The 24,523-nt window shown below is 33.1% G+C and overlaps 1 protein-coding gene across 1 annotated transcript in view; it reads right to left on the bottom strand.

The window, feature by feature from the left end:
* Positions 1-216: 216 nt before the first annotated feature.
* UFL1 (UFM1-specific ligase 1) overlaps positions 217-24,523 on the bottom strand; it is a 30,012-nt gene continuing 5,705 nt past the window's right edge. Inside the window, exons 6-18 of the mRNA XM_011968395.1 lie at positions 19,399-19,457; positions 17,351-17,497; positions 16,208-16,383; positions 14,948-15,127; positions 13,113-13,233; positions 10,790-10,912; positions 5,542-5,659; positions 4,240-4,406; positions 4,019-4,149; positions 2,312-2,392; positions 1,903-1,988; positions 1,185-1,365; positions 217-596 (exon numbers count right to left, since the gene is read on the bottom strand). Of these exons, the coding sequence (XP_011823785.1) occupies positions 381-596; positions 1,185-1,365; positions 1,903-1,988; positions 2,312-2,392; positions 4,019-4,149; positions 4,240-4,406; positions 5,542-5,659; positions 10,790-10,912; positions 13,113-13,233; positions 14,948-15,127; positions 16,208-16,383; positions 17,351-17,497; positions 19,399-19,457 (1,786 nt within the window). The 3' untranslated portion in view covers positions 217-380. The remainder of the gene's footprint in view (positions 597-1,184; positions 1,366-1,902; positions 1,989-2,311; positions 2,393-4,018; positions 4,150-4,239; positions 4,407-5,541; positions 5,660-10,789; positions 10,913-13,112; positions 13,234-14,947; positions 15,128-16,207; positions 16,384-17,350; positions 17,498-19,398; positions 19,458-24,523) is intronic.

The raw sequence follows: 24,523 nt of genomic DNA on the forward strand, positions 1-24,523 counted from the left end.
CGGCACTCACAACAAATGAATCCTTCCCCAGGGATAAATGGATCAGAAAATTTGTTTTTCATTCAACATTTGGAAAGAAAACAAACCTGAAATATGTAATTTTTAAAATTATGTGAAAATAATGTTTATGTGAAAAATTTCATATAGTATTTGTGTGAAAATAAGGTGGAAACAAACTTCCATGAAGAACCCAATTTACAAAAATTCACATCTTTCTAAGATTTACATCTAATACAACACTACTGTTTTAACTGAATTGTGTGTGTATGAGGTGGTTTTTACGAGGAGAGGGGAGCTGTATAGTGACTACTTTTGTGTGACCACTCACCTCCAATCTTGGGGGAAAATGTTTACTATATGACAAATGTAAATTAAGATCATTACTCTTCTGTCACAGATGATTTCCTAGATTTGAGAACAAGGTCTTTAATGGATGAAGAAAGTTCTTGAAGCTCTTTACGAGTATTGGCAACATCTTCTTGTTCTTTGCCTAATTCATTACTCAAGGGACAATCTCCCTGCCCAGTCTTCTTATTTTGACTGACTAGCTGCTTTACAACCAAACCTTGATACTTTACCAAAAGAGCATGCTGATCCTGTGAAAAGGGAAAGAAAAGTTAACCAACACAATTTAACTCTCTGTGGAACAGATAAAGTAGAATTTCTTTAACTAATACACATTGAAGGTCCTCATCTTTACAAAAAACTGGCCATGTAAGTAGCAAGTCTAATCTAGCAGTTTCTGCTCTCAGGGAGTGTACAATTTAGAAGAGATAAAACATGAATGCAAATCACTTTACCATAAGTTGACCCTGCCTGGTTCTATCACCAAAGATATAGTCAAAGGGATAGGGAAGTTCCCTTTTAGTTGAGGGGTTTTATAGGTAAAAGGGACAGGAAAAGACTTTTGAATGGGTCGTTGATGGATAAGTTAAACATAAAGAAGCTAAAATGGGAGATTTGACATAATCGTATCTTTTCTGAAAGCTTAATTTCTTAATTGTAGCTTTTCTGAAAGCTTAATTAATCTCCTAATCCTCTGTTCACATTTTTGGAAATGGACTTTGATGTTAATATGTTTTATACCTGAGTGCTGACAATAATTCGTCTCAATCCACTCAAAATATTCAGAATCTAAAACTTTGAAAGTTTTGAAAGTTTCAAGTGTATTGAAAATGTAATACCTCTGGAATTTTACTATTAAGAAAAGCAATGATCTGTGGGACACATCTTCCAGGTGCATGGAGCATGGTGTGGGTTGAAAACTGAAACAACAGGACTGATGTGAGGTGCAGAATAAGAGCAGGGTCTTCCGTGACCTTCAGCTGTTCAGCCAGTGCTTGTCGATGCTGGAACAGTATCTGTCTAAAAAAAAAAAAAAAAAAATTTAAGAAGTCCTCACCAATTTCAATTCATCCCTTTCTGTTAATTTTTAGCTTCTCTAGTTTATCTAATTCCATAAATATTTTAAGTTAACTTTTCAATAGGGATATATACACATAAAACCTAAATGGCATGGATAGATTAGTATGCTACAAAATTAAAGAAAAAGTTATAGAGTGGGAATACTCAAAGTATGTTTTTTGTTTTGAGTTGCTGGAGGTCAAACAAATTCGCACTGATTTAGATGAGGTTTGCTGTAAGGAAAGTCCCCAAGCTAATAAAAAGTTCCTGGGCTTGATGAACTATAGGATAAAGAAACTCTGCTACTTGATCCAGAGGGTCAGAGAGAAATATCTAACTATTTTAAGACTTCGAATATCTGGAAGGTCTACAGCCATTTAGATATATTAGACACATTAGATACATATTCTCTATGTAACAGTCAGACAAATTCAAATTTCAGATATGAAAAGTCCCACATTTAAGAACACTACCAAATATACACTAATTTAATGTTACCTTTCCCTTTTTTTGTCTCCCCTTTTCACCATAATATCACAAGCTTCTGCTGCAGAATCCAGACAAGAAATAAAGTCTTCTATGCTCTGAAAAGGCATTGAATACCATAATTTACTTCTATATATAACTGCCTAAAGAAGTACAGCCATTTAATAACTATGTTGTAATTTTACAACCTAAATACAATTTTTTAAAGGGTCACTTTCTCAATAAATTAGAAATTGTGATATAGAACTAAAAATGGTAAAATGCCAGTAGCTTGGTCTTCTCTTCACCTTTCAAAGAGGCAGCTGAGTGCAAAATACTAGTTTTAGATTGGATTTACAATTACTCTGATAAAAAATCTACTCCAAGATCTTTGTAACAAACTGCTAGCCCTGACATGTAAACAGAATAAAACTTTACTTACCTTTTCATTCAGAGAGTTATGGAGTTTTGTAAGAGCTACTTTGGTTTCTTCTGATAATTTACTTAAAATTTTTTTTCTTATCTGTAGGGGTAAATAAAAATTCTTTCAGTACTGTGCTTTTGACATGCAGTGGATACAACATAAAGTGAAAAAAATACTATAACAAGTTGCTGAGTGGAATTTATCATATTCTTGAATTTTAGATCTCAAATTAGAGACAAAAACATTAGAGTCAATAGCCAATCAGCCAAACAGGCTAGATACAGCCCTGCTGCTCCCACCTGCTTCATCAATGTAAGAGAAAGACTAGAGTCACTGACCTTGTGAGAAACAGAATATTTGGGTTAAGAGGCTAATTCTTCCATTGGAGCAGGAAGAGAGTGTTTTTCTCTCCCCAGTGACAGCTGTGAAGGGCCCCACTCATAAAGACCAAGGATGCCTAGAAGATGGGAGACTGAGCTCTTGTTCGAGGTTGGATGCTTGTTATGCTCTATGGTGTGAGGAATCTTTTCAGCACCTCTCTCTACATGTAAGTGTTCACTGAAGTTTTATAGTATTCTTGATCAGTCTTTTAGTTTCTTCTGGCATAAAATTTTGGAGCAGACTTGCTGGAACGGCTTGACAACAGGCTCTGAAGTGTATAATGTCTGGGAAGATTAGGGACTAGTTGCTCCTGTCTAGCCTCCCTGCCCCAATCACACACCAATCCTTCTGTGGCCCTTAAAGGGCATGGAACAGGATCTCCTGTATTTTCCACAGCAGAGGTTGGTACAAGGGCCGGAGACACTAAACTGTCCAGACAATTGGGAATCTGCTGCTCAAGAAGAAGGGAAGGGGCCAGCACCTTGCTGGGGTAGGAGGAAGAACTGTTCCTCTGTTTGAGGGATGGTCCTTACTGTGAGAAGTCACATGAAACTAAACAACACTCCAAGGAAACAACTTACATTGCCTATGAGGCAATGACTAACTACATCACCAAAGACCACAAACATCAGACTGATTTGGTTTGACTGTGATCAAAGCAGTGATATGTAGTCAGTCACATCAAGACACTTCTTCTTCCCTCATTTTTCCTAAATCTCCAACTTGAAGTGGACCTAGAGAGGTGAGGAAGGAGGAGGAAGACTAGGAAAGAGAAAGAGGAAGAGGAAGAGGAGGTAGAGGAGGTGGGAGGAGGATAGAGAAGAAAGAGGACGAGAAGGAGGCGTTGTCATCTTGGGATAGACCGCACCTTTCTTTCTCTATGCAATTGGGAGCCGTTGCTCTACATTACTTCGCAAGAAGGGAATAGATGAGCTTTTGAATTTAGTTTGAGATTAGAGTTTTAAAAAATTAAATTGGAATTAGTCTAAACATTGAAATGAGATGTCCTTAAAGGAAAAATAACTTCAAAGATATGGAAACGGGTCAGAATGTTATGGGATTTGCCAGTCATTAGGAAGAGGGAATGTGACATAATAATTAGGAAAAAACTGTTTATTATAAAGTAATAAAGCATCATTATTTTTAACAGACTAGTTATACTGCCAATCCTGCTAGCAACTGTATATATTATTGTACAAAAGTTGAATAAAAAAATCTTAGATTTTTTTCCTCAAACCTCTTTTACTGTATTTTATTTTCCTCTTTACTCCAAATAAGATAAAATAAAATGTGTATAGATGCAAAACAGAACACATGAAGAGCGGTAAGCAATCATTAACATACTTCACTTGTAATGGCTGCAGGATCATCTACGGCCATCATTAAATCCGAAGCTAAGAAGTTGAAAATGAGGTTAGTGATATCAGTACACACTGACTTCAGCAAGTGTTTGGTAAGAGCAGCCTGTGTGTCATCTGGAAAATAAAGGAGCTTTAGTAAGACTAATTTATTCCCCAAATTATGAAAATCAATGAAAAAATAAGATTAACAAAGATTAAGTATACCTGCAAAAAACTTCATCCCTTTTTCAAATAACCTAATGTTATTGTACAGGTTTGAAACTTCTTCTTGCAAGTCCTTGATTGTGCGTTTTCTGCCCGTCCCAGAAGCAGAAGTTGTTGAAGACATGAATACTGAACGTACTACCTCGAGATAAGTTTTATTAAGAGGTCTGTGCACAAGACAAATATATTTAGTTCACTAAAATGTACTGAGTATTTATGTAGATAAGGAATTTTGTTTCTATGGAAATAATGCTTAAGATTAGAGATCTCTATTTTTTATACAAATAAAATTAATTTAGAGACAAGTTCACTAACAATTTGTTCCCCAACCCTAGGAATTAAAACAGAAATAGATTAATTTTCTCTATTATAAAGTATTCAACGTTATTGCAATTAAGACACCAAGAACAAAACCCCCATAATTCAAAATTGCTTTTTAAAATTAATTTGGAGAATAGTAGACTATAAATCTGTTCTTCATCTTCAGGAATTCCAACTTAAAATTCTCAATTTCTAAAATATTAAAATATATTTAAAGAAAATCTTTTTATGCCTAACAAAATAATTATTTTAAAAAGCAGTGCAAAATGATTAGTAACTATTTCATTTTTTACATGTGAAAAATATAGTTCTATAATACATTTATGCACAAAAAATACTTATATTAAAAAAATTATCACCACAGAAGTTATATTTCTAAAATCAAAGTTAGATACACTGCTCTCCTAGATTGTATTTATGGAAGCGTACACAGTGAAACTAAGTTGAGGGATGACCAGGTTAGTTAGTTACTAATGGTCAAGTTATACATAATCTTCCTCATTTTTATATAAAAATACCCTTAGCCATTCACAAGGTAGGAGTGCCTAAATTTGTTCTTTTTGAAGTGAATTTGTTACTCTATATTATCCTTAAACAGTTTACTTTCTGCCAAATTAAAATGGAAAATTATCTTTTCTTCCTTTTGAATGTTATTTTTCGTGCTATAGAAGAGACCAGCCAGTGGTTAATGCCGGTGTTTTTCTCCCTAACCAAGACTTATGACTGTAAGATCAGTGAATGAGGACACTTTCCAGCTTCTGTCTTTTATTTCCCATACTGCTTTGCCCAAAGCACTTAACAAATATTTGTTGAATTAAACTGCTGCTGTAGGCAAACAAAATCTGAAATTTGGTGGCTAGGTTAAAGTCCAAGTTTGAAACAAAAATATCTAATACATTTGCTTTTTATGATCTTGGAAAAAATCTTACTTAACCCACTGAATTTCTATCATAAAACAGAAAAAATACATTTTATACTTGCTTTATTAAGTACTCAGCAAGTTCCGAAATAAACTCCTCGGGGGCATCTTGTATGTGTTTTCTCAAAAAATCTTCAATCTCATCCTGGAACATAAAACTGATCTCTGGCTTCTTCTTTCCTATAACAGACATGAGCAATGGCAAATAAATAAATAAATAACATGCAACCAAATGGCAAATAGGACTCCATTAATATATTTAGTAAGACAACAATTCATTCATTACTCAACTGTTAATGTCAAATAGCAACAACTAGTAAAAACAATTTTGAAATTAGGATATATAATAAAACTTTTAAAAAATATTTTATTTTATATTCAGGGGTTTCGTATGCATGTTTGTTACATGAATATAAGACATAGTGGTAGGGACTGGGCTTCCACTGTACCCATTAACCAAACTGAACATTGTACCTATTAGGTAATTTTTTTAACCCTTGCCCTGCCCACACACCCTCCACAACTTCCCTCATTTTGGAGTTCCTTCTATTATTTTCCATGTGTGCCCATTGTTTAGCTTCCATTTGTAAGTGAGAACATGTGGTATTTTGTTTTGTGTCCGAGTTAGTTCACTTAAGAGTAATGAACTAACATCCATGTTGCTGCAAAGGACATGATTTCATTGTTTTTAATGGCTACATTGTATTCCATGGTATATACCACATTTTCTTAACCCAGTCAATCATTGGTGGACACTTAGGCTGGTTCTATGACTTTGCTATCGTGAATAGTGCCTCAATGAATATATGAGTATACGTGTCTTTTCAATATAATAATTTCATTTCCTCTGGGTAGAAACCCAGCAGTGGGATTGCTGGGTCAAATAGTAGTTCTAATTTTAGTTCTTTGAGAAATCTTCATACTGTTTTCCATAGAGGTTGAACTAATTTACACTCTCACCAACTGTGTATAACCATTCCCTTTTCCCCATATCAACACTAACATCTGTTGTTTTTTGACTTTTCAATAATAGCCTGGTGTATCTGACTGGTGTATGATGATATATTGCGGTTTTAGTTTGCGTTTCTCTGATTAGTGATATTGAGCATTTATTAATGTGTTTGTTGGCTGCTGGTAGTTCTTCTTTTGAGAAATAGCTGTTCCTGTCCTCCGTTCAGTTTTCAATGGGTTTTTTCTTGAGTTCTTTGTAGACTCTAGATATTAGTCCTTTGTCAAAAATAGAATTTGCAAATATTTTCTCTCATTCTGAAGGCTATTTACTCTGTTGTAATTATTTATTTTGCTGTGCAGAAACTTTTTAGTTTAATTAAGTCCTATGTGTCAATTTTTGGTTTTGGTGCATTTGCTTTTGGGATTTTTATCATAAATTCTTTGCCTAGGCCAATGTCCAGAAGATTTTTTCCCAGGTTTTCTTCTAGGATTTTTATAGTTTCATATGTTACATTCTAAATATTTACTCCGTTCTAAATATTTACTCCATCTTGAGTTGATTTTTGTATATGATGAGATGGGATCCAGTTTCGTTCTTCCCAGCACCTTTTACTGAATAGGGTGTCCTTTCCTCATTGTTTATTTTTGTCGACCCTGTCCAAGATCAGTTGGTTGTAGGTATGTGGCTTTATTTCTGGATTGTGTATTCTGTTCCAATGATCTATGTGTCCAATTTTCTAGCAGTACCATGTTGTTTTGGTTACTATAGCCTTGTAGTATAATTTGAAGTCAGACAATATGATGCCTCCATATTTGTTCTTTTTGCTTAGGATGCTTTGGCTCTTCAGGCTCTCTTTTGGTTCCATATGAACTACAGGAGTATATCTTTCTAATTCTGTGAAAAATGATGTTCATTTTTGATAAAGATTGCACTGAATCTGTAGATTGCTTTGGGGAGTATGGTCATTTTAACAATATTGATTCTTCTACTCCATGAGCCTGGGATGTCTATTTGTTTGTGTCATCTATGATTTCTTTCATCAGTGTTTTGTACTTACTCTTGTAGAGATCTTCCATTTCTTTGGTAAAATGTATTCTTAGGTATTTTTTTTTGTAGCTATTAAAAAAAATAATATTTGGTTCTCAGCTTGAAAGGCACTGATGTATAGAAATGCTACTAATTTTTGTACACTGATTTGGTATCCTGATATTTTACTGAAGTCGTTCATCAAGACCAGGAGTCTTTGGAGGAGTCTTTATGGCTTTCTAGGTATGTGATCATGTCATCAGAACAGAGATAATCTTACTTCCTCTTTTCTAGTATGGATGCTTTTATTTCTTTCTCTTGCCTGACTGCTCTGGCTAGGATTTCTAGTACTATGTTGAATAGGAGTGGTGAGAGCAGACATCCTTTGCCTTGTTCCAGTTCTTAATGACTCTATCAATTTTTCTCCACTCAGTATGATGCTGGTTGTGGGTTTGTCGTAAGTAGTTCTTATTATTTTGAGGTATGTTCCTTTGATGCCTAGTTTATTGAAGGTTTTTATCATGAAGTGGTAAAATTTCTTATGTGATCATTTTCTAACTTCATTTAAAAATGATTATTTTCTACAAGTCAATCAGAAAATAATAAAGGGTTTTCCCCTTTGTTAAACCTGGATGATACAAATAGCCAGAAATCAAAACAAGTATTTCAAAACAAATTTTTAAGGAAAGAATAATTTATCTTGGTGAACAAGGAACATTGGGCAGTTTTTCCTCCTTTATAAAAATATAAATTTATTAGATATTAAATAATCCTTATAATTTAAATAAGATCTTTGGAAAGTCTTTATAATCATGTGAATCACAATTCCAATAATTGTTTAAGCTAAAATTTATCTTTTGGAAAAGGCATAGATAAAAAAAATCTCAAAATTCTGTATTTTTGCTCTCACAAAAATAAGTCTATAGTATGGAAAATTTGTATGCAGCTACTGTAATGAAAATAATTGTTAACTGTGCAAATGTCATGCCTACCCATTTACTTAGGAAAGCATGGGTTGTAGACAAAAGCAAGCTAACAATATTTCCATTAGAAATTGTAAAGGTATAAAAACGATTATTTCTAGCTTAATTAAGTTATTGATTCTACAAGCAAAAACCTTAGAAATAAAAATAAAATGGCTCAAAAATCAATTTTCACTATAAATAAAAATCTAAGGAGTTAACATCTTAGCTTCAGAGTAGACGGACAGTACTATTATTTTCTGGGATCTGCTGTCCATTCTGATGTTCACATTAAATGATCTATGATTTCCCTGTTTAATTCCTTTATGCATTTTACAGGTTATTAAATTACATTTTCTTCTAGTAATCTTTCATACCGAGTTGATCCTATATTTTAGCTGAGAACCCAATTTCATCCTCCATTTCAGAGATTACAACACAAATTTTTTTTCAAAAGCACTGAAATTACATTGTTAAAGGTAAGATGGTTTTACTACGTTTATAGCTCCTTTCAATAATAATCTATTCACAAAAGGAGTATCACATGCCTCATTTAACAATTATTTAAGATTACAGATATTAGAGAAGTGTTTTTTTGTAATGCCTCTTCACCCACATGCCTAGTACACCTGGGCAACAGGAATATTCATTTACCAGTGAAAAATTAAAATTCACAATGGATAGTCTTAATCCTATTTAAAATAAGGATAAAGCTAGTAGTTCCTATAAAGATACTTTTCCTTTAATTAACACTGTTTTACACACATGAGGAACAGTAGTTATTTCTACCTATCGCAGAATACTTTAAAGACAAATCTTAAACAACTGTGCTATTACAAACAGCAAGTAGAACATTAATAGCTGCAGGCACATCACTTGATATCTACATCTTCCAGCTATAGCCCGTATGTAATGAATTCTGTGAAAGAGGGAAAACACAAATCTCAATCTATTATCATTTAAATTTTTTTTTTTTTTTTAAATTTTCATTTAGGTGGGGATAAGGAAGAGGGTGGTATCATGGTTTCATTAAGTTTACCTTTTTTAAACAGAAAAATTAAAAATATCTTAATTTTAATTAGAAAAACAAAAGATGTCTCTTGCAGACTTTCTTTGCCAAGCACTAACAAGTCTAGGAAAAGAAAGATGCATATAATTAATTCTCTCTCTTAGATATAAGCAACCAACCTGTTAGGTGTTACTATGAAAGTAAAAGGTACATAAAATTAAAGTTTCCTATTTAAATTTGCAAAAGTCTACTTTTCAAAAATACCCTAATACTTGTTTTGCATGGCAGTGGAAGACCATAAAAATGATCAAGGTAAGGTGAAACCATGCAAAGCTTTCTTAATAATCAATGGGAAAAATTACAATTGGTCTGTGACATTTAAAAATTTCTGGTAAACATTAAAAGCTTTTACTGTTGGTTATAAATGTATAGGAAAATGAAAAGTAAAACTAATGTTTATAATTTAATACGCTGTATTTTAATACATTAGAACGTGGAGAATGAAAGTGTTTTATTTCTGTGTAAAATACTTATCAGGAATGGTCTGAACAGTGTTTGCTTTCTTCTTATTATCAGTTAACTTGCAGTATGGAGCAAGTACTTTTCCTACGCCTTATAAATTGTTATACCACTTTCTAACTCTGAATCAGCTTCCAATGTTTTATCCCTTGCCTTGTCAATGTCCTGGAATATCTCCAAGAACTGTAAAGTTTTTGCCCATTTTCACATCTTCTAAGATGTTTTCATCCTTTTTGCCATAACCACTTTCCTCATTTTCTTGAACAATGGCAGTGTCAACATTCCCACAGTCCCTCTATAACTCCATTTATGTTTGATTCCAATTTTATTTTCAGCGTTACCACTTTTCATTTCTTTGTTGCGCTTTTATCTCTGTTGGCCAATTCTCTTTATGATTATCCATTTCTGTAAAATATCACAGCGTTTATAACTGGGAGACAATTGGGCAATACAGCTACATGCTTTGTTGTCTGTGCATAAAGAATAACCAATGTGTAGTGACCAATCATTGACAAACTATATAATGAGTGGTGTGACTGTCACAGATCATGATATGCATCTGTTATTTACGTACTGATTTGTGGACTGAAGAGCTAGCAGTGAAATCTGTACTTTACACAATACTCAGTATCAAAGTATCTTTGTATCTAGTATTTAAGATAAACAGTGTTGTTACTGGACTGATATTATTTAACTAAAGTGTGGTAACTGAAATTTGTGCCACTGAAACTGCAAAACAAGGACTTCCTGTATTAGCATATATACCTAATTATATACTTCTTAAGAAAATATGTTATAAGTATCACACATACACCAAGGAAAAGTAAAGAAAAGCTACCTACCAGTGTGGGATGATTGAGTTTCATCATCACTATCATCATCTTTTCTTCCTTTCTTCTTGACTTTTTTAATTTTGTACTCTCTGGCATTGCCCCCACCTCCTCCTCTCACGCTTCCACTGCCCTCTGGTGGGAAAATGACATTAGTTAGCATTACTTAACTAAATAATCATTTTTAGAAAATAATGATGCTATATTGTCGTATTTAACTTTACAGCAGAAAAAATAAAGGTAAAAGAAACTTTTAGACTCTTTTTAAATTTGGAGTTCCCTTATTAAAAGTTTAGTAAATCTAATAAATAAAAAATAATAAAATATGAAATCTTTTGAGCAATCTACTTTGACTGACTGACTGCTCTAAATGCATTCTCTTTCTCCTTCTCTAATGTCACCTCTTTTCTGTAACTCTCAATATTTTAACAAAAATCCACTCCTTCACTTCCTCGTCTACCTTCCCCAAAAGAAATGTGTCCTCCTTTGCTCATCTGTGTTACCACAGCCTCATCAATAACCTTCTATTACAAGACTTCACAAATTTAATTATTCTTATTTTGCCTTCTTGGTTGAAAGATTATTACCTGTTTTTAGAGGAGACATCCTGACTCATCTGCCACTTAACCAGATTATAAACTTCTGAAGAGTAAGGATCATGTGTCATTAATGTATATATTCTTTACAGAAATGCTTGAAACATAACACGTGCTCCATAAATGTTGACAATGACTATTAATTGGTTAAGTATAAAAGTATCATTACCTATTGACTATAGACTTAAAAAAAATGAAACATTGCAAACACTGTAAATAAAAATAAAAAATACTACTTCAGCATTTCCCTGCTCTTTGATATTTACATGTAAAATATCTACTCTACAAAATGGAATACTGATAATGGGTTTAAACCATTGAACATATTACAACTATATTATATTACTATAAAATAAGTAAAAGATTAGTCTTTTTAATAAAATAATCACTAAAGATCTTTTTCTAAATTCTAAATAGATTTGCCTTAGATTTCATCATATCCTAGAATTAAACTTCTATTAATTTATTTTCCCATGCTTTGAAAATAAAAAAAAATTCTATTTTCAAAAGCATAAGTCTAAAGTGAACATGCTTTTTACATTTGGCAATAAGTTTCCTATGGCGGGGGACATTCATGATTGACATGATTCCACACACTGTAATTAAACAATATAATACAATAGCATTATCACTGAAAATAAAACAACAAATGACCCTTAACTTTTAATAAGAAATAAAATATTAAATAGACTAGTTATACTGACGTAAGTCATCAATTAAGGCAAATTTATAACTGTATCTTCAAATAATATGATTAAATATCCATAGCTACGAATATTACTGTGATTTATTTAAGTAATTTATTAATTTTCCTGGAAGAATAGAGAAATTTCATAATGCTATTGAAAGGTTTTACAGAAAAAGATTTTGGATGAGGAAATAAACTAACTCAAAGAATTAGGAGTGTATTTATTAATGAAAAATGCTGAATACTGAATTTCTTCAGTTCCGATAAAGCACTAATAACACTATTCCTACTATAAAAACTATGGAAATATATGTTACTTTTCCAACGGAAATTACAAGCATACCAGTGATACCTAGAATAATTTCTAGTGACTTTAGAAAAAGAAATATAAAAATATTTCATTGAGAAATTCTTTCATTTAATAAGTATGTTTATAGGACACCTAAAATGTATCAAGTGGTGCTTTGGGTATGTAGCAAGAGTACAACAATTAATGAAATCAACACAGTTCCCAAACAATAAAACACAACATGGTGATAAAGTGATGCAAATAAATTGACAAAATGAGGTGGCAGAGAGTGACTGTGGCTACTACTCAGAAGAGTTAGGAGGCCTCCCTAAGGAAGTGGCATTTAAAGTCGAGCTCTGAATGAAAGAATAAACCAGTTACTAAAGTTTGGGAGAGGGCATTCTAGGTAAAAAGAACAGTGTAAAAGCTTTGAGGTGAATATGACCCTGGCAAGTTTGAGAATCAAAAAAAATAAAAGGGCTACTGGGCTGGAACGATGGGGAAAAACAAGAGATAAGCATGATGACAAAATTAAGTTTTCACACATACACACAAAAAAACAGAAAACATAATCACCAATATTTCCATTTTAATATATAAAATTTAACACATTGGCAAAATATTTGGTTGCTATTAGCTGTTTAAAGGTAAATCAATAAAATAAAAGGCCTTTCAAAGGGCATAATAAATGTGATAAATGCAAAGTTGACTGTAGCAAATATAAAACTTATCTTTGAATATTCCTTGTTAACAATTTATTACCTGTTGCTTTCCTTCTTCGCTCATCTTTTTTATCCTTTTTACTTGTACTAACGCTTTCTAAAGTGGAGATTTGTTTCAGATCTTCTTCGGTGATTAAATGCACAGGATTATTTTTCATTTCCTAAAATAAAACATGGTTTTTTTTGGTAGGAAAAACATATAGCATTTCCAAAAGCATAAAAGTTGTTTATATACTCACTGATTATTCTTGTTTGGTTTTGTTGCTTAGAAGAACTATAGAGCTTTGTTTCAGAGCTGTCACTCTAAGGGAAATGTTTCTCCTTGCCCAAAATAGGTCTCTTCCCTTGCTGCTCTTGACTTTTTTTGTACCCATTATTAACTAATGAGAAATCCTATACTGTCACTTAACAACTGATTACACAGTGGCAATCAGATGCAATCCTCTCCAACTGTTACTGGCTGGTTTTACCACAGCTTAATTGATGCCCCATGCTCCTTCGCTTTTTGAGACTCCCAATTCCAATGCCACCTGGATACTTGAGATTATTAAAGATAATGAATCCTCCATCCTCTACTCCACCCAAATTACCATATGTGAGTTGCATAGTAAGTCATATAATCTTTTTTTTCCCCCCTCTGGACTCATTCTTAATAATCTCTGCTTTCCAAAAGTTTATAACAACAATGAAGTATTTCCAAGTTTGGATACTGATTCTTTCTGATGGGATAGGGTCCTATAATCTCTAGTGACAGAAGTATACATTTATGATAAAAACAATATTATTTCCTTTTTGTTTTTCTAAAGGAAAATGCTTAAAATGTTGACAGTTCACGCGAGATAATCATCTTTTTCTGAATTTATTTTTGTGGTTAGAGGGAGGAGCCCAAGGAAAGAAGAAAAGTGATGACCATGTTAAATTTTTACTTGAGTAAAAAATCCCAAATAAAAATAAGAGTCATTTAATAACTGGTAGTTCACATGGAACAGATGTTTTACATATATCCCTTATTTATATTTATTCTTTCCATAGTAGGCATCATAATCGTTTCTTTAAAGATAAGGAAACTAGAGTTCTATTTGTCCAAAGTCATACAGAGAATACACATTTTAAATTCAGGTTTGCTGACATCAAACATGTATACTTTTTAATCTTCTCTGCTGCTTATCAGGTTAAATGCAGAAGTTTATCTCATTTTTAGACTATTAAAGAGCTTAGAAGGAGAACAGCTAAACAATTTACATATTTAATAAGCCCTCATAAATTTATTAACAGTTTAAAATAAATAGGCCTATTTTACCTATTTGAGAGCAGGCTTAAGGAGGTGACGCTGCCAACTAGAAACATGAACTAAAGAGTCATTAACACAGACCTGGCAGGACCTCTATTTCAAAATACTTTGACAGCAGTTGCTCTGAGGAACTAATAAATGGTAACAAAATTTCTTTCTTCAGTAATTTACCCTGTCTGTGTACCCCAAATAGGAAAAACTATTGAGACTCTGCTAGATTAATATATTGTGTATTGACTGACAAATACACTGTATATTTGTACATATCTACAGACACTGTTTTTTGTGCATTTTGATGTTTTAAAGTTGGACCAACCTCAGGAAACTTAACTGAAAAGTGTGTAATTTCATTTATGTTATTTTAATTTATAAAGTCAGTTCACCAACTTTTAAGTCATATGTTTTGATGGGAATAAGAGAAAAAACAAATCTGGGAGAGAAAATAAAAAGGAATGATACATTAAAGGGAAATAATAAATGATACCAAGTGTTCACTTTTGCTTATCCCATTTTTCAAAAGACATCAGATGATTCTACATTGAAAATATCATTAAGATTAGCAGATAAAAGGAAATCTGGCATACCTTTTCAGCCTTCTGGTGCATCAGCTCACGGAACAGTTCTGTACAGTCATTTATAAATTTTTCACTGACTACAACAGTGTCGCTAAAGACTACAGCTGAGGCCTGTTTGCTGAATGCCCTCATCACCTGCTGAAGCAATATGGCAGCATCTTCAACTGATAAAGAAGTGGGCAGCAGAGGCTAGAATTACAAACAAAATAAAAATAAAGTATAAATACAATATAATGCAGTGAAACCATTTGCTATATACATATATGCTCTCTTTAGGTGATCTCATTAAGTCCAGTGGCTTTTGGAACCATATTTATGCCGATTACCTCCAAATTATATTTCTGGTTTCATCACCACTCTGAGCTCTGAAATCATATATCCTATTGCCTACCTTCCCCACTTGTATGCCTAACAGACATCTCCAATTGTTCAAAACAACACCAAAACCTACAAGGCACACATCGTTCATCTTTCTCACGATGTCACAAACAGTCCACCAGAATATCCTGATAACCTTCAAAATGTATTTTGTCATAACTCTTTCTCCTATCTGAAATTATCTTACTGTTTTCCTTAACTATCTCTCCCTAATGAAAGTATCCCTCCTAAAGACAGCAAGCTTGTCTGGCTACCATATCCCCAACAAGTATTAATAGAATGGTGCCTGGCACACAGAAGGTAGTTTTGTTAGATGAATAAAAGAACACTTAAATCTGGAATCTTTGGGACTTTCATATCCAAAACAAAGAATTTCTGCTTTATAAAGAGGGTCTGGGCCCGACTAGAAAATAATGGATTGGCCTCATTTATTTATTTTTACCTACACTTATCTTGTTGGCATACTGAAAGGCAAGTCAACATTGAACACTGAAGTAAACACTATCAATACCAAGGCAGCTTGTGTTAATACGTTAGAAGAGATTAATGGATAAGGAATAAACAAATGCTACACAATGCCTGATGCCAGTACAGCTGTAAATGCTTGGAAAAGATGTGAGAAGTCTCATCAATTCTTTATCACGATTAACAGGAGTGTTATACTGTTTGCTTGTTTGTTTTGAGATTTATAGAATTCTGGATGTTGACTGTCCACACGTAGTAGGTCACCCGCAAGACTTTAAGCCTAAAGATTATTTTTGTTATAACAATGATTAGAATTTGCCTCCAAAGCCAAGACCATCTTTATGTATCCTAATTTCTAAATGGTCAAATATTAGTAAAATATCAGTTGTCATTGTTAAAGAAAAGTGAGGAAAAGATAAAACATACCGCAATATCAACCCATGTTCCAGAGCTGATGGCTTCTTCTACTGATGCTTCCACTTGATCCACAAGTCCCTGACCAACACAAGCTGCTTTCAAAAACAAGAGTTGTGTAGTCTTGTATCTTTTCTTTATGTAGCTTACAGCATCTGGGATTCCAAGTCTGGATAAAGCATCAAATTCTACAAATACATCACAAAGTTGGATTAGAACTGTCAATTACATGTAAGACAAAAGTGAAAAATAAAGACTTAAAGTTACAGCCAATAAAGTTATTAGAGATATCTACCTTCTTAACTCCTCTAACTCCACCCCAAATAATCATGGTTAAGAAAACTAGTTATAACAAAGTTCTAATCCATGATTATAATTGAAGAAACTGAAAAGTACATTTTAGGAAGTCAAGAAAACATAAGAAAAACCCAGTATTTTATACCATACGTTTAAATTGTTTATATACTAAGGACATATAGGTTTATTACTGAGGAAGTAATCTGTTATGCAGTTTGACTTGGATTATAAAATTGATTAAACTAAGCTATATATATGTATATATATCTTATATATATGCTAATTGTTTAAATAACTAAATTCAGTCCAATTTATCCAAATGACAGTAGAACTTCAGACACAGAATTTAGAATAATTTCAATGTTTCCAAAGTATTAGGTAACCAATAAAAATACCCATTGTAAATCTGATAGTCAACAAAATATTTCTAAGATGATATATCTGAAAAACTGGGCAACTTCACAAAATGTAAGATATAATTACTTATATGAATTTAAAAATACTTTTAAGTTTATAGTGCCATCTTAATAAATGTAACTGGAAGATTGGCAGCAATTAGTACCAGCTTTTAGCCTTTTTACCTTATAATTGTTCAGTAACTATAGAATTAAACTCAGTTCCAAGACCCATAGAAACTCACAGTGTGATTACTTTATACTCGAAGGGAACCATTATAATCTTCTGATCATACAGGACAGTATATGTAGACTCTAGGGTTCCCATTTTTAAATTTTTATTTATTATTATTTTTAATATAACCCACAGATCAAAGGAGAACTCTAGGGTTAGTATAATACTTTTGAAGAATGAGTTTAGTGTTAAAAAGAAATTTTAGTTTTAAAGAAATAAGGAAGTTACCTAAATAGCCATTCTGCCTGAAAAAGGAATCCACCCAAGTACTCTGTGTCCTGGAGTAGATGTCAGGGACAAACACAGCTTTATCCTGTCTCCCACCAACCACAGTGCCTCGTAAGCGTCCGCTATTAACAAGTTCCTCAAGCACAGCTTAAAACAAAACCACATGAATACAAATAAATCAGAGTAGGTATAAATCTTAAAAAGTAAAATACTTTATTATGTCATAATTTACTTATTCTTAACCTTTAAAAAACCAACCTGAAGTTTAAATAGCAAAAATAAAGGTAGTATATTTTAGACAAAATTTTCCTGCAATTTATGAGAATATTCAGATTATAAATTCAGGGAAATTTTGCATTTTGGCAACTAGCTAAAGGTGTTGAACTTGTAACTCAAACTAGTTAATATTAACCTGAAATTTTTAGTTTGAGTAATTTTGGGGAAAACATAGCATGCCATTATCTATTTCATGATTCACTAAAAACAGATGATAAAACACTTGAAGAACAGGTAATACACAATTATTAGTGTTAACAAGTTCCATTTTTTAATATTAAAAAAATCAAGACACCTAGACTATATTAGCACCAGCAGTGTGAAATAAAACTATTAGCATTTTAAAGAGTTACTACATTTCCACTGTTTACATTGAAGTAAGACATTTCAGCCCCACCTATAAAAACAGTATAATGCCTTGGTTAAGAGGATCAATTCTGGAATCAGACTAAGTCTAAACCTCAACTCTGCCACCCACTAGCTATGAAACACTAGACAAGTCACTGTCCTTATTTCTCCATTTTCGTATCTGTGAAATGGGGATAATAACAATATCATCTTACAGAATTGTTGTATTCAAGTAAATTGCTTGGAACGGTAGCTGGCAGGTAATAAAGACTCAATAATAATTATTAACTAAGTATCACTACCATCACCACCACCACGAAGTGGAAGGTGCTGCCATTAATACCAAATTTATATTTTTATTTAAACCATAACATTTAACATTTTGTTTTAGAAACTAAAATCCTCTAAAAAGGAAAAAGCAGATGGAAGGGAGCTATTTCTAAGTGAATCAGCAAGCACATTCAAAAGATGATTGGCAAAAAGAAAGGCTAATGAAAATTAGTCTGTAACAGAAATAAAAATTAGTTTGTGCATGAATTTTAAAATTGCAATGCTGAGTAAATTAGAATACATCAAAAAAGTCCAGATTTCTCAATAGACTACAACACACAATCTTCAATTTCATGACTGTACAATGTAAATCCATTCTAAATTCTGACCAAAGTTGTGAAGTCACTGTTATTTGAAGAACTTTACATTGTAATGAAATTACACCAACCCCTAATTACACAGATTCCAAAAAATTCAGTTTAATTTTAAATCAGTCAAACAAAAATTTTAAAGTTCATATTCTGAATATACAGTGAAAATTAATTTTTTGTTCAATACTTGATATTTCTTTTCCATTTTTCATTTTAGTTCTTACATTTGCACAGATAATCTGAGTTGAAAGACAAAATTATTGCTTTTAAAAATTATTTCAGCAAAGCATTAAAAAACCCTCAAAACCTCCCAAGAGCTTCACAAACAACAAAGATAATGAACAAAGATTATTTTCGAGATAATATGTTGTTTCAATGATAAGAATGTACTTTTATTGCTATCAACTCTTGGTAACAATTGTTAGTGAAACACGATTTACTTTCATATTAGATAATGTAGCAAAATCATAAGAAACAAAGTAAAAACTATTCTTAATCTTACAATTTTAAATCTCTATATGTACATGTATAATAGAGTCTGTGTGACATATATTTTCATTATAAATGCTTACTTTTTTTCATTATACTCCTCTAGGGCTAACCAATATTAAATGTGTGGTGAGTATCACAGATAGGTACATATATAAAACTCGATACAGAAACTTTTTTAAACCAGGAAATATTTTAGTTACATTAACAAAGACGAAAAAGCATTAAAGTTAGTTTTACATTAACAGCCTATTCAGCAGCTAATTAAGTAAATATAATTTAAACCAAACTCACAGTAAAGAAGCTGCTCCTGAAATCCATATTTTGAAATCAAAGAATTCACAGCTGTAGGTCTTTATGGAAAGTTAAAAAAAAAAAACAAAAAAACTTCTTACTCATAGTGTTATAGATTAACGAACTTAAAAAATAGGATAATTAGAATTTAAGAAAAATACTTAAATACTTAAAATTAAAAATAAAGTCAAAAATTACACCAAATTTTAAATCCTTAATTGGAATGTTGCTACTGAAATATCAGGGACATCAACTTGTACTTGCAATCAAGGATCAGTTTACATTCCCATTCCTCTAAATTCTCAGATTTCCATGATACGTAACTATTTGCCTTGGTCTTTAGGTTTTTCTTCAATGTTTTTTTCTGTCTGGGAGGCTCATTCCTTACTTGGGAATATTCAAGTGGATGTCATATGGTTCTATTTTCGAAGAAAAATGAGATCACATGTGCACTGAAAATGTTTGGAATGATATGAGGCTAGATTAGGGTGACTGACTGAGAGGGATCCATTTTAAATTTTTTTTTTTTTTTTTGCTTTTGAGTATTTTCTATTTTCTGCAATGACTATGCATTTCTTTTGTTAACCATTTTTATTGCAATAAGGTATAATTTAAATTACATGAAATCTACCCCACAGTAAATGTACAATTCAATGATCTTAACACATTTACAGAGTTGTGCAACCATCGCTACAATCCAGTTTATAATGTTTTCATCAGCCAAAAAGTTATCTGATAGCTATCTGCAGTTAATTCCTGCTGCCACTACTAAATCTAGACAATTATCTGTTTTCTGCCTCTATAAATTTGCCTTTCTAGCCATTAACATAAATGGAATTAATATGTGCTCTCCTTTCTGTGTTTTTGAGATTCATCCATGATGAAGCATACATCAGTAGTTCATTCCTTCTTATTGATGAACAGCATTCCCTTGTATGAATATACCACATTTTGTTTATATACTCATCAGTTGACAGACGGGTGAACTATTTCCAGTTTGTGGCTATTGTGGATAATGCTCCTATGAACATTTATGTTTTTGACTTTGTATGGATGAATGCTTTCATTTCTTTGGGGTGGACCCCTATGACTGTATCTCATTTATAATACCTATAGTTTTTTTTTTTTTAAAGGATACAAGAAAATAATCTAGACTTTTTATTCTGATTACAATTTTTTTTTCTATTCATTTTAAGCCAGTATGCCTGTTCTTTCTAGTTAAGGTTGATCTGTTTTCATTTTTAATGCACATAACAAAACGACTTAAGTAATTCTAACATTTCAATCCTCCATTGTTGATGATTTAGGATATGGTAAATATTTTCTACTTCAAACCTGTGAAAGCAGAAACAGTTGTATGAAAATGAATTGACTATTTAAAACTGTGTTTTTGAGTAAATTATTATTTTTACCAAATTCTTAGGATCAATTTGCTTTTTATTAAATTGTTTTACTCAAAATGTTTAGCTATAGTATCTGGTAGCACGGCAGGGGCTTTAGTCAGTTTAGTGTTGCTATAACAAAAGCCTTGAGGCTGGGTAATTTACAAAGAGAAAAGGTTTATTTGGCTCATGATTCTGGTGGCTAGAAAGTTCAAGATTGAGCAGCTACATTTTTTGAGGGTTTCAAGCTGTTCCAATTTACATAGTGAAAGAGAAAACAAAGGGGAAAAACCAAGGAAGCCATACTCCTTTCAACAATATACTCTCTAGAGAACTAATGCAGTCCCCTGAGAACAAGAATTCACTCACCTGGTGGGAGGGCATTAATCTATTCATGAGAGATCCACTCCTGTGACCCAAACACTTACTAGGCCCTATCTCCCAATTCTGCCACATTGGTGATCAAATTGCAACATAAGTTTTACTGGGTACAAACCACATCCAAACCATAGCAAACCTCCAAACCAACAAAGTCTAGGTCCTCTGTGAATTTTGCTCTCCTCTGTTTACCTTATAATTGTTACAACCTCTCATGTTTTTTTATCTTTTGTTCCCTTCAACCCAAACACATCCTTACAAAAATGTAGAAGGCTCCTTGAAGGACTTCATCTTAAAATGTCTAGGTACCTAACGTATTGTGGGTGTTCAATAAACAATGAATTGAGTTGTGCAAAATTTCCAGCTTTTTTGTATGATGAAACTCTAGCTGAGTTTTTATTTCAATTTGGAATACAACGTATTTAGTATACCTACATACATCGTTCTTCTCACTAACTGCTTCCTGTGCTTCTCTCTGGCTATCCATAATAACAAGAAATATCCATAAAAACAAGAAATATAAACTTTTTAAAAGTCTGAAATGCAGGTGTCTCCTTTGAAATTAGACTAGAGAAGTGGGATGGTTCCTTATTTTTAAGAGACAAATATGAAGATATGGTGCCTTAAATGGTACTATCTAGAAGCCACACAACCTAGCAACATCTTTTGAGGCTCAAAACTTATTTTCCTCTCATTATTTGATGGTACCTCCATATAGTGAAACTCAGGACTACTATGAATGAGAAAAACAGCTGATTTTGATGAAAATTACCATCACCACAATAATTAGTCAAAGAAAAAAGGTAAATATTTATAAATAGGAACAAAGATATTTCTAGTTTTTAGTTTTTGACAACGTAATAAATGAACAGGGTACAAAAAAGTTATAAAACTGAAGAATCCCTCTCCATTCCTATCACCCAGCTACCCAGTTTCTCTCCCCAGAAACAACCATCCATTTCTTGTGTTAGGAGGGTGATCTGGTGCAGGCTGTCAGAGCCTACATGGAGTAAAGAGAACACCCACATGAGAAAGGGAGCTGCAGTAGCAATGGGAAACCAGTCACATAAGGGGAATTAATCAAGTAACTAAATACATTAAGGATAATAGGAGTTAGATTTTTCCTAGTCAGTGAAGAAAGCTACAAACATGGAAAATAAGGAAACTAGAATGAAATGAAACTTACGGTATTGGACTAGAATTGGAAGTATCAGCACAAACTCACAGTTTCCAATACACATAGATAAAGATATAGAAATACAGATGTATAGAGGGGTGTATGTACATGTGTATGTGTAACTCCTAGTTCAGTAGTCCCCAACCTTTTTGGCACCAAGGACTGGTTTCATGGAAGACAAATTTTGCATGGACCCAGGTTGTGGGGGATGGTTTCAGGATGAAACTGTTCCACCTCAGATCATCAGGCATTTGGTTCTCATAAGGAGCATGCACCCAACATCCCTTGCACGCACAGTTTACAATAGGGTTCACGCTCCTATGAGAATCTAATGCCGCCACTGATCTGACAGGAAGAGCAGCTTACGTGGTAATGCTGGCTTGCCCACTCTCGCCTGTTGCACAGCCTGGTTCCTAATAGGCTACAGACTGGTACTGGTTGGTAGCCTGGGGACTGAAGGCCCTGTGCTAGCTTGTCTACTCTGAGAGGGCCTGGGAGCAGTGAGAACCCAATAGTGGTAAGTAATGTAGTATCCAGATCTTGGTTTCTAAATCCCATACTCTACTAAAAGAAAGCAGAGATCTCTGGAGAAATGGCTGATTTGAGGCTTGGGACAGGGAAAGTGTGAACTAAGCCTGGAACATCTTAAGCCAGAAAGAAAAGAAAGTTTCAAGAATGATGGGGGCATGTAAAAAGCCAACCTGCAGGCGCTACCACTAGCTACATCAGGGCCAGTATGAACATGTAAATAATGATAGCAGATTATAATCCAATAAATAGCAGACAAGCAACAATGAACATTCTATAAAATAATCGGCCTGTGATCTTCAAAAGTGTCAAGGTCATGAATGTCAAGGAAAAATCAAGTAAGTATTCCAGATTGAAAGTGACTAAGGACTCATATCAATTAAATGCAATCTGTGATCCTGAATTGGATCCTTTTTCTACAAAGAACATTATTACAATAACGAGTAAAATATAAAGGGGATCCAAGGACTAGATGGTAGTAATCAATCAATGTTAGTTTTCTGTTTTTGATGACCATATTATAGCTATATAGGATGATGCCCCTTTCCATAGGAAATACAGATTGTAGTATCTGTGGTGACAGAACATCATGTCAGCAACTCCCTCTCAAACTGGTCAGAAAAAATAGTTCTCCTGCACAGAGGAAGGGAGGGAGGAAATCATTTCATTAGAATACAACCTCTCCTTCTAACCTTCTCCCTTTTGTACCCTAGTGCCTTACATGCATTAGGTGCTCAACAAATGCTTGTTGATTGGTTGAATGACAAAAAGAGAAATCACTGTGGCTGCCAGTGAAATCACCTAAGATGACAGCACAGAACTGGGAAGAAAAGATGGCGTGAAACAACACTTTAAAGGATTGTGAAAGAAAGAGCTAGAGAAGGTAACTTAGAAGATGCAGCCAAAAGAGATAAGAAGAAATTTAAAGTGTTATGTTTAAAAAAAAGAGAATATTTCAAGAAGGAAGTTGTAACTGGAGTTAAATGCTGCTGTAAAGCCAAATAAACAGAAAGTACCCATTAGACTTACAGATATTGAGACATGAGTGCTATATATGTAGTAGAAGCTAGATAGGTGGGTTAAGAAGTGACAGAAGGTAACTGAGACACTGAATGTAGATTTCAACTATCCAGAAGGTTCACTTTAAGGGAGGGAACAAACAGCATGATAGATGATATAGAATAAAGGGGTTCAGAGAGATTTGTTTTAAAATGGGAGACTTTTGGACATACTTAAATGCTGGTAGGGCATATAGCCACTGAGATGAAGTTGATGACACAGGACAGAGGAGATAATTAAGAATACAGATTTTCTGAATTCTATGCTGGAGTCTGTTACACAGATTCAAATATTTCAGAAATTTTTATTTTAGAAAAGTCAGTAACTTTGAAAGTAACATTGTTATTCATTACAATTATAGAATGCTATAAAGTAAAAAATGTTATAAAATTCTCTAGCCCCATATGATGCCCAAAGAAGTTAGGTGACTGACTTATCTGCTCAAGGTCATGTGCCTATTCTGTGATAAAGCTATGAACCTAGAAAATTCTTCTGACTTTAAATTGCATGTTCTTTCCATGATTCAAGGGTGACACTTACATACTGATCTGGGCAGCAGTTTTTAAACTGCATTCTGCAGAAGTGTATATGGGGTCACAAG

Source organism: Mandrillus leucophaeus, unplaced genomic scaffold (genome assembly GCF_000951045.1).
Source record: "Mandrillus leucophaeus isolate KB7577 unplaced genomic scaffold, Mleu.le_1.0 Scaffold841, whole genome shotgun sequence".
In the NCBI taxonomy this organism is placed as follows: domain Eukaryota; kingdom Metazoa; phylum Chordata; class Mammalia; order Primates; family Cercopithecidae; genus Mandrillus; species Mandrillus leucophaeus.